The following is a 10,705-nucleotide window of genomic DNA, read 5'->3' as shown; positions in this document are numbered from 1 at the left end:
CCCTCCCTTTTCTACTCAGTTCTCTAGTATCCGCAGCCGGCGTGCCTTGTGCAGTATTCTGTATATTTAAAAAAATTCATAGTGATGGAATTCCACAGTGACTGAGCGGTCTAATAATGGGTAATGTTTGAAATTGTAAATTACCTCCAAACTTTCCTCGACCCGCCCATCATCATTGATGGATAGGCTGCCGAGGAAACTGCAGCTGCCAGTAGAACTGCCACGGGACACCAGGAGGCCAGTGGCAGTTCCAGTTCGTCTCAGCTGCCTGGAAAGATAGAAATGATTTCAATAATAAATGTGCTCTTGGTGATCTCTTTAGGCCATCAAACTTCCTGTGAACACTGGTACTTAAGACAAATGTTACATCAATATGCAGGCACCAACTGGCAGGTACTGGTGAAAATGTCTCTTAACTGCACCAGTTGGAGCTTTTCAAGTGATTGGTTCAGCTGATAGCATTGTAGCAATATCTGCATAGTAGGCCAGTGAGGCCTAGTTATATATTTCAGAAAATCGAGAAATTTGCTGAACTGTTACCTTAGCTGGTAGCCAGAAGTACCCGAGCACTCTATAAAGACACCTTAACTCAGAAAAAAAACAGTGAAATTTTGAAGCACTTGTATTCGGTTCTGCACGCAATGCTTACACTTGAGCGGAAGTTGATTGAATGAGAATTTTGCCTGCCAATCAATCAGTGCAAGTTAAATAGGAGCTAAGTAATGATCACAACGCTGACCATGCGTGCTGCCATGCGTGCTGGCGGCTGTATGGCAAGGTCACTATGTACAGCGCTCTGCCAGTTTGAAACAAAAGCTTTGAACGACAACAACTGCCGCGAAAATGAGAAAGACAAAGTTTGCATGCAGAGCGGTGCATGCACGCGTACACAAACGAAGAGGAAAAGGTGCTTTTCTTTTTTATTAACTCAGTACAGGTGAATAGCCACCCGATTCTTGGCCGATCCCCCAGTGTGGGTATGTGTCATCTTTTGTTAGGCCAACAACTACGCAGTTTACGAAGAAAAATAACGGACTGGCGCTGTGTAACATACGCTGCTCCTGTCACAAGGCACTCGTTGTTCAATTCTTATATGAGTACATACATAATTGAAACATCTTGGGCGCTCGCGAGGTAAACAATACGCGACGACGGCGAAAAGTTTGCACGTTGCTGAACCAACACACTGCTGCCGCACACGTGGGGCTGACGTCGCGCCATAAAAACAGCGCTAGGTGAGCAATGCAATGAGAGTAAAGATAGCACTTACCGGTATTTTTTGTTGAGATTATTCATTTTTTGCTTGACCTGCTTTGCAGGGTAGGGGCCTTCGCCCGGCGCTAGCCCGGCGTTCAGCTCCGCCGCCATGGCAGCGTATATACGCGCATTGCGCGTATTTCCCCGCAGAGCGGGTAGCTGGTCCTCCCAGATGCGAATCAAAGCCACTGTTGTTACATCAGGCCAGTTGACACGCCTCTGGGAGGACGATTCCTGCGACACTGCTGCTGCTGCCTCCATGCCTTCCGCGGACGCCGCCATTTTGTCGGTTAAGCGCAAACGGAGGTTAGCCAGCTCGGTTTACGGTAACTACGGTTAGTGGCGTAACTACAGTTTGGCTTTCCGTGTGAGCGCGGCTAACTATAGTTAAGGGTAACCGCAGTTTACTTAACCATGGTTAAGGGTGCCCGTGTAAATGCGGTATAAGAGCTTGAAGGGGGGCAGGAATGGCAGAGTGAACCCAGTCAAAACACACTACAGGATTCCAAGACAGAAAATTTCTGTAGTCTGTAGTTTTGTCGTATTTTGGGCATGTCTTCTGTAGTCTGTCTTGTCTTCTGTAGTCTGTCTTGTCTTTTGTAGTCTGTCCTGTCTTCTGTAGTCTGTCTTGCCTTCTGTAGTCTGTCTTGACTTCCATAGTCTGTCTTCTGTAGTGTGTCTTGTCTTCTGTAGTGTGTCTTGTGTAGTGCTCGTACACTGTCACAGTCGTTACTGTGTCACCTGCCAATTAACACAGGGTTTGTGTGTTCTGGAGTAGGCAATGCACAAAAACGCACAGCTTGTTAATGGTCGCCTGTCAATTAACACAAGCTTTGTGCATTCCAGAGTAATTCATGCCCAAAACCACTAGAATTGAAATGAAAATGATCAATTTTTATTTACTGTTTTGTGCTTTTTTTCGAGCTTGCTGACGCACCCTGTTCAGCGTTGTCCTGGCCGCAGGTTTCTAGATACATCGCCCATGAGCCAAGAGAAGTGGTCTTTGTCTTGGCTGAAAAAAGAAAATATAGAGATCACCGCAGCTACCTGCACAAAAAAAATGTGAAAGCGTTGATGCCTCCTCGACACTGGTCGCCTTTCAAATTTGGTGCCATGGTTGTTTTCTCGTTGACTTGATTGGTTATCAATTAACTCTTATTTTACCCTCATTTAATCCCAGCAACCATTTCGAGTTTTCAAATTTTCTGCCATGCATCATTCCCGCCCACTTACTGAATACCCGCCCAGTCAAATCACCCGTTCAGTGCCTTTAGCTTCTCATTAATTACCTAATTGCCTCTAATTTATCATTCTTTTTCCTATCTCCTGGTTACGTATAGGTCACCTATCACTGGTGACGTGATTGCTCATTTCAAGTTTTCAAACTTGGCGCCAAGCTTTGGCTTTGTCCATACTTCCAGTTCTCCAAATTTGGCGCTGCGCTGTAGCTCCACCTACTTTCAGCGTTTTCAAATTTCGCGGCACTTTTTCTCTGGCCCAGCCACTTTTTGGACATTTTTGGCTGTAAATAATTATCCGATAAGAAATTTTTTCGCACAGCATCCTCACATCATCCTCTTCCAATTACAACCACTCGTATGATGCTATCTCTTCTGAGTTGCCCACAACTGCTGTGGACACGATCCCCAGCAACATAGCCTAGTAAAGCTCTCACTTTATTTAAAATGTAATACTGAACAAGGCTCAAGATTGGCCGAGTTGGTACTGACTCACCTTAAAACCAGCCAGAAGACACGACACACGTGAAGACATGAGATCAAGAAGAGGCTGGACTAACAAAAATTTCATTGAAGGTTTTGAGTATTTGATTTTTGAGGGTTTAACATCCCAAAGCAACTCAGGCTATGGCTGGGGTTCTTCAGCGTGCACTGACAACGCACTGTACACAGGCCTCTAAAATTTCGCCTCCATCGAAATTCGACTGCCACGGCCAGGATCGAACGCGCATCTTTCGGGACAGCAGCCGAGCGCCATAACCACTGAGCCACCATGGCGGCATCATTGAAGGAAAGCCGCAAAACAAGATCTGCGAAGAGATACGGGCGCACAATAACCCAAAGCAGTGAAAGGGCGAAGTGCAATCAAAAGTCACTGGCATACTAATGAATCATCTAAAAAAGCAAATTCCTTATGGCGAAGGTTTACTGACGGCTTAGCCACACGTGTCCTTAGCCTTACAATGTAGTAAGCCTCAACTATCTACCAACAGATTTATCCCTTCTGTAAACCACTAATGTGTCGTGGAAATTAGCCGTGCAAAGAGACAAGTCATCGTCAGATTTGCATTCACAAGATTGAGCGTGCAGTGCCAGATTAGAATTTGCCTTCCCCCTATAGAGTGAAAGTGCTCAGTCAGGTGCAAATTCAGATATCGGCCTGTCTGCCCATAGTAGTTGCAGCCATAGGGCTGTGGAACGCAATAAACTCCATTACTTTTGCAAGTGGTGAACCTTTTTTTGTGACTCTTTCTATTGTGGACGATTACCCAGTTTTATCAAGCCTTTTTTTAATAGAGGCGCAAAGGCCTCCTGTCTTGCACTTAACTGTTAAGACAACAGCAGCATTACACTTTGCCGCGACTTTCTTGAGACTGTGAAATACTGTGGAGGTAAGGTATATCAGCATCATCCGAGAGTGTGTTCCTTACCCCCAAGCGAGGGAAAACATACTATGACAGGTTGGTGAGATGGGAAAGTGGGAACCCAGCTGCCATTAGCTTCAAAACTTGCTACAAGAATGCATCCTCAGCACAGTGATGGCATGACTTATGTAAAGCTGATGTCATGCATGCAATTGCACACCCATCAAGTGTGCATCTTTACTGACTCTAATCAGCGACAAATACACCTCTTCACCATCCTTCCGCAGCCATGAGTGGTCCGACTCGTAGCTAAAAAGAGCCTTCCCCGATCTTTGGCTGTAGCCCCAACAAACATGGTCGTCCACAAAGCACAGGTCTGCATCAAGAAACTGCTAACGGTTCTGCTTAGACAATTCTGATGTACAAGACAGGCCTTGACCGCACGCCTTAAACTCCTAAAACATCTTGTGCCAACTTATCTGAGCCTTCCATGTCCAGAAAATTTAGGTAGTGATGAACATAACGAAATGCTACTATGCCAAGGTCTTGCAAACAGGGCTCTAATGCCTTATCGACTTTTTACAAAAAAATGTTGCTGAGCAAAGGTACGACCTGCATGTAAATACCGCCCTGCCAACTTACAAATGCGGATTTGCAGTAAAAGAACAGCCCCATGAAGCCAGCAACCAAAATCTCGCAGTCGTCTGTAAAAGCATGTTCATTGTTCACCCTGATGCAGTTTTGCACACGCCTCAGAGGTCTATCATGTGACAATGAATAGTACAGGACCTCCATGTCGATGCGCACTGCAGAGCACCTGCCCAGGTTGCTGCCCACAAGAAACTAGAACTCCACAGAACTCCACTTTTGTGAGTTGGTAGGGCGGTATTTACATGAGAAATCAGGAGTATGCACAGGGTTCCAGGTCATACTGTTCCTCCGCGACATTCTTCTGTCCAGAGTCGATACCGCATCAAAGCCATTTGGAAAACCTCGGCATAGTAGCATTTCGTTATGTTGATAGCTACCTAATTTTCTTGCAGAAGGAGGGCTCAGATAAGTTGGCATAAGATGTTTTAGAAATCTTTAGGCATGCGGTCGAAGCCTATCTTTTACGTCTGAATTTCACTAATAACCATTTGCAGTTTCTAGATTGAGACCTGCGCTTTGCAGACGACCACATATGTTGGCGCCACAGCCCAAGATTGGGAAGCCTCTTAGCTATGAGTCGAACTAGTCGAGGCTGGTGAAGGACAGGCTGGCAATCGCATGCATCACGACCGCTTCATGGAAGTCATGCCATCAGGTTTGAGAATGCATTGTCGGAGCAGGTTTCCAAGCCAATGGCACCTGGGTTCCCACGTGCCCATCTCGTGCACCTGTCAGAGTGTGTTTTTACTCGCTCAAGGGAACGGAACACCACTCGCATGATGCTGACGTAGTTGAGCAGCACAAAAAGGCGGCCTCTATACCTTACTTCCAATGCCATTTCGCACCGTCCCAAGAAAGTTGCACCAAAGTATGATGTTGCTGTTGTCTTGACAGCTAAAAGTGATGTAGGAGCCCTTTGCACCACCGTTCAAACTAGGCTTGATACAACTACGGGTAATCGTCCGCTATGCACAGTGGCAGATAACAAATGTTCACCACTTGCAAAAGTAAACGTTTTTTTTGCGTTCTGCTGCCTTGTAGCTGAAACTACTATGAGCAGACAGGCAGATGTCTGAATGTGGACCTGGCTGAGAGCACTTTCACTGTATAGAGAGGAAGGTGAATGCTTACCTGACACTGCACGTTCAATCTCGTGAATGCAATCGGAGGACGACCTTTCTCTCTGCACGCCTGATTTCTGCGGCACATCAGTGGTTTAGGGAAGTGATCAATCTGTCCTGATATAGTTGAGGCTTACTACATCGGTAAGGCTAAGGACATGTGCCTGGCTAAACTGTCAGTGTACCTTCACTGTAAGAAAAAAGTTTTTAAGATGGTTTACTAGTACGCCATTGCCTTTCGATTGTTTTTTGCCCTCTCACTGCTTTGGGGTTTTGTGCGCGTGAATCTCTTTGCAGGTCTTCTTTTGCCGCTTTCCTTCAATACAATTTCAGTTCTTAGACCAGCCTCGTCTTGTGCTCATCTCTTCTCCTGTGTTGTGTCTTCTGGCTGGTTTTAAGATGTAATACTGAATGCCGGAAGACAGCTATTTTTGGGTCAAATGCACTTATAATGGCCGTAGCTATAATAAATGTTCATTTATTACAAAAAATAGTGCTTACTTCATTAATTTATGCATGAAGTAAATGACACTGCATCAAAATAAAAAAGGACTAACCCTCATGGCCAAACTGCACTTACAGCAAACAAGGGGACACCATAAACCTGCCCCACACGCAAATGCTTGCACTTCAGACCAATGCAGAAATCAGATCGGATTACTTCCCAAACTGCATGACACTGCCACGCAAAGAACGTGACAAGCAATTAAAGAGAACAAAAAAGTGAACTGTAGGTAGCAGCCAATATCTAGCACACAAGCTACAAGGTCAGGCCAACATAGACGTGGAAGGAGAAATTTGAAAAAAAAGCCACAAGCACATAGTATTAATTTTTAAAGTTTTCTCAGCACACTGAGCCCTTTAAATGGAAAATACTTTCCTGAAAAAAAAATAACAGAAGCGGCAAGTTTTTTTTGCCAATCAATTTTTTTCATGTACTCCATTGTTCTTGAAGCATGGGCAGGTACAGAGTAGTCTGTTTAATGCATGCATCTCTAAGCAATGCCATGCCAAAAACTGTACTTACAGAAAAAGCTTGCCTTACTGAGTGAATACCACTGGCCATCCACTAATTTCCCAGCATGCTCCAGGTCCCTGGCACAAATCACACGCAACTTGGTGGCTTGCACAACTTCTATGCAACTCTTGGTCTTTAGCTGGAAAAAAATGAGGGATCAGCGAGATATCAAATTTTACATGCATTGCTTTGTTTCAATGACTGGCTAACGAAAAAAACAGCATTTTCTGCGAGCGCAGTTATTTTTTTACAATAGCTTTCTACAGTAAACCATGTTTATTGTGACCTCATTACTGACTTGCTGCACGGTCCCAGAACTACTGTGTATAGCTCTATGGTTTCAAATGCTTGTTAGCTCTGAGCCCTTGGGCTTGCACTGGTTAATGCAGAAAACCTCTGAAAGGGCAACCAGAGCTTCGAGCTTTAAGCCATAGGTATTCAGAAGCTCAGTGGTTCTGTGGGACAACTTTTGGCTGGGTGACACAGTAGCAAATGCTGCTCCAGTTACTTTCACTCCATTGCAAAAAACTCGCACAGCAGAGACCGGTCGTCCATTTTGCATTGCAGAAACAATCACTGAAATTCAAAGCACACATACTAAATGCACACCTACCTTCCAACACAGCTTCATAATTATGGGTATAATTATTGCAATGAAATACCAGTCAGTACATGCAGTTTTCAATTTATCCAAAAATAATAAGCAACCGACAAACAATAAACATTAAAAGGGAAATAAAATAGCCAGAATTGTTTAAAAAATCTGTCAGAAGAAATATCCGACATCCACTACAGTCCAGCAGTTCTTCGGCTTTGTGCACCTTATAACCACACTTTCTTACAGGCACATTTGCACAGAAATTGTGTTGAACCTGATCTTTACGAATCTTTATGGGTGAAACAGTAGGAAGAAACCAGGTTTCACCCAAAAACGAAAGGGCCCTACACACTGCATCACAAGCCCAGATGGTGCACTTGAGTCGCCTCTTATGCTTATGCAAGAAACAAGAACAGAGATATCCTGACTAAATCGAAAAAGAGGAAGTGCAATGCATGCATAATGCAGAGAAGATATAAGCAATACCACACTAAAACACTGGGAGGATTCAAAGAGTAGGTATATGCATGAATGGGTGGCAATCAGATGGCTAAATGAGATTAGGAAATTTGAGGAAAAGGGTGGTAGCATGTGGCACAGGACACAGTTACCTAAGATGAATAGGAGAACCATTGTTCTGCACTACTAATTTTAACGGCACATTCACAAGACAGACAAAATCAGTAACTCCAGGAATGGACTGCGTATCATGCTACTCAATGTCAATCACCATTGCAAATGGCACCAGCACCGCGGACTGCACATGAGGAAAAGTAGACATATTTTTGCTCTCAACTTTGAGCAGCAGTCAGCTGCGCTTTTAAGAGCAAAGCTCTTAAGTACGGCAACATTGGCACTTTGTTTTACTGACATGAGGGTGCTCGTGAGTGTGCAAGTCTCATGTTTGTTTTGCACCAAATGTGCTAATTGCGAGGTATGTTTAACTAAAGAGGGGCATATAACAAGGGCGTCAGCCACCCACTAGGGCAGCTCTTCTTTAATTCTCTTCTATATCCCTCCCTTATATCATGGTTAAAGTGTCCACCAAAATTTGATACAGTTACTCTTGCATTTCCTTCATTTTTTCCTTCAACTAATTTTAAATTTTTCAAGGATGCAGCTTTAAGTTAGAGGTACAAACTGTGCAGTATAACCATATGCTATGGCAATAAACCAGCAATAAATCTGTGCTGACAGCAGCTTGCCCAGTGCATTGCAAGGATGCTATGCCATACAAGGATTGGTGTCATCGTGCAATTTTACATTACTGACAATTTGGTCTCTGTATCAGAGATACTGGTAAAGCATCACTGTAGAGCCCAAATTTTTATAGAGATAAATGAACATATAGGTCCTTTTCGAGGACACATATGCATACCAGGCAACAGGCGTGCAATGTCAAAGCACGTTTATGTTAACAGCAGCTGCCTCAAGAGCTACATCAGCGACTATATTTTGTACAAGTCTACAGTTCCGGTAATTATAGGCTGAGGTACTGCTGTGAAGTGCATGTAGAGTTTGCATGCATTTATAAACCTAGCTGCAAGCCTATGTTGAAAATATTTGTCTAAATAGGCAGCTAAGATATGCATCACTGAAAAAGAATAACTACCATGAACAGATCAGGAGGGATGACACAGGCGAAGGCAGGAACCACGCATGGCCCAATAGATGCTGGCAGCTGACAACTGCAAATAAATACATCCAGAGCAACAGCTGTCAGTGGCTGTAGCCATGTCATGAATGACAAGAGAGGAAATCATCGACTGCTTTAAAAACTAAAATTAGACATAATATAAGTAAATAAAAAACCAATGAGCTTGCCCATGACAAAATAAATGAACAGATTTTATGTAATGCACCCATATACATTCTTTGAGAAGAGTCGCAATGACTGTTATAACCACACTGAAAGATGAGATGGCTGAAATACTGCACACCAATTTGAATATAGGATCTGCAGGTTTTAATTAATTCCTATCATTGTGCCTTGCACCAATGTCTAGGAATTAAATTCAATGTTGCAACCAGTCTGCCTTGGTTAAATGAGAAGAGAGAATGGAAAAAGCATGCCTTCACTAGCAAGAAGCTTGAAATCTCACAGCACAGCTTAGCATCATAAAAAAATTAGTAGCGCATTTAAAATATCTGCATACAATTAAAAAATGCACAAATTTGTCGACTGGCAATGCAAGTAAGGGCCAGAAAAACAAAAAATACCAAAGAACTCTCGTGAGTGCGGTGATGGGAGGTCTGTGGGTAGGATCCCGTTCCTTAGAAGAGTTTCGAGCTCGGAGAATTGCCGGCAGCACAGCTGATGACACGCAACCAAGAATAAAAACAAAGTAAAAATAAGTGACAAAAACCATCGACAATGGCGAACGACTTGAATGCGGGCCTCACAAGCGAAGGATATAGCAAAAAGGTAGAAATCCGAAATAAGTGTGCAGTTGCATCTCCAACAGCTCGCGGTGCTCAGAAGGAGAGGAAGCATCGACGCTTAAAGCTCAGGAGACACAACGTTCATCTAACTTTGACATAACACTGCCTCTAATCCTGTTCCACTGGGGAATCACACACAAGTTTACCAATGACAAGGCGAGGAATATGCACCAGCCTTTCGCATGCGATCACTGTCTCAGAATAATTTATTATGACGAATATTAAGGCACAAGCACTAATCCGATAAGTACCAACCCCGAGCAAAATAGTGCGGTGTCTGATCGCAGCTGGCCTAGCTCGAGCGCTCCGCCGCGCGGCACTTCTCGCTCATCGTCTTCCACGCAGTGCAAATCCATGCTTTTGCACAGAGCGTCGAAGCGCTAGCAAGCGAAAGAGTAACTCTGTTGTGATATCTGGTGTCATTTTTATTTACCACGGCACGCGAGTACTAAACGCACATAAAGAAACTGAGAACAACACTTGTCATGCAGGATATAGGCCCTGCTTTTTTGGCGCCGCATTATGGCTGCGGCAACCGCATGCAGACCGCCTCCACTCACATCCCTATATAGCCCCATACAAATAGCGCGTGTGAATACAGATCATTAGCAAAGAAACGCAGAGCGGGACTCACCGGTCATGCGATTCATCCAGGCTTAGTAAAACCGCGCAGGAGTCTTCGTTCGCTTTTACAGATGACAAGACGTCGTAGCACATTCTTTCTACTTGGCTTATACCCGTGTTACACGGGCGTTTTCAACGACAGTTCAGTTAACCGCCAGTTGAGGATTTCAACTGCCGTTGAACTCAACTGGAATCGCCAGCTGTTACACGAGCACTTCGCGTTCAGTTCAGTTAGCACTCTAACCACATGACCTCGCGTCTAGAGGGAAGTTTAAATAAGAAAAAAGCAGTGTGTGCATTTTTTTTCTTGTTGTAAATGATCGCAGTGTATATATTCCTTACTATAGTGACAATTATTTTTGTGTAGTTTTTGCTTTGCGGTAGAAATTTGC

The 10,705-nt window shown here is 44.0% G+C and overlaps 1 protein-coding gene across 1 annotated transcript; it reads right to left on the bottom strand.

The window, feature by feature from the left end:
- Window positions 1–2,156: 2,156 nt before the first annotated feature.
- Window positions 2,157–10,417, bottom strand: LOC144118165 (uncharacterized). The gene is made up of 4 exons (XM_077651264.1): window positions 10,324–10,417; window positions 8,860–8,935; window positions 6,659–6,788; window positions 2,157–2,269 (listed from the first exon to the last, which is right to left on the bottom strand). The coding sequence occupies exons 1-4, from the start codon at window positions 10,404–10,406 to the stop codon at window positions 2,157–2,159; spliced, it is 402 nt and encodes a 133-aa protein (XP_077507390.1). The 5' UTR covers window positions 10,407–10,417.
- Window positions 10,418–10,705: the final 288 nt, after the last annotated feature.

This window comes from Amblyomma americanum, chromosome 1, assembly GCF_052857255.1.
Source record: "Amblyomma americanum isolate KBUSLIRL-KWMA chromosome 1, ASM5285725v1, whole genome shotgun sequence".
Taxonomy (NCBI): Eukaryota; Metazoa; Arthropoda; class Arachnida; order Ixodida; family Ixodidae; genus Amblyomma; species Amblyomma americanum.
This window is presented reverse-complemented; position numbering and strand designations above follow the sequence as displayed.

What these genes read in the sequence shown, in the direction of transcription:
- LOC144118165 (XM_077651264.1), bottom strand. Translation starts at nt 10,406, where the DNA reads ATGTGCTACGACGTCTTGTCATCTGTAAAAGCGAACGAAGACTCCTGC. An exon ending in TCCCTCCTGATCTGTTCATG is followed by an intron (nt 6,789 to 8,859) that starts GTAGTTATTCTT and finishes ATTTTTTTCCAG; the next exon opens with CTAAAGACCAAGAGTTGCAT. An exon ending in CAGTAAGGCAAGCTTTTTCT is followed by an intron (nt 2,270 to 6,658) that starts GTAAGTACAGTT and finishes TTCTTTTTTCAG; the next exon opens with CCAAGACAAAGACCACTTCT.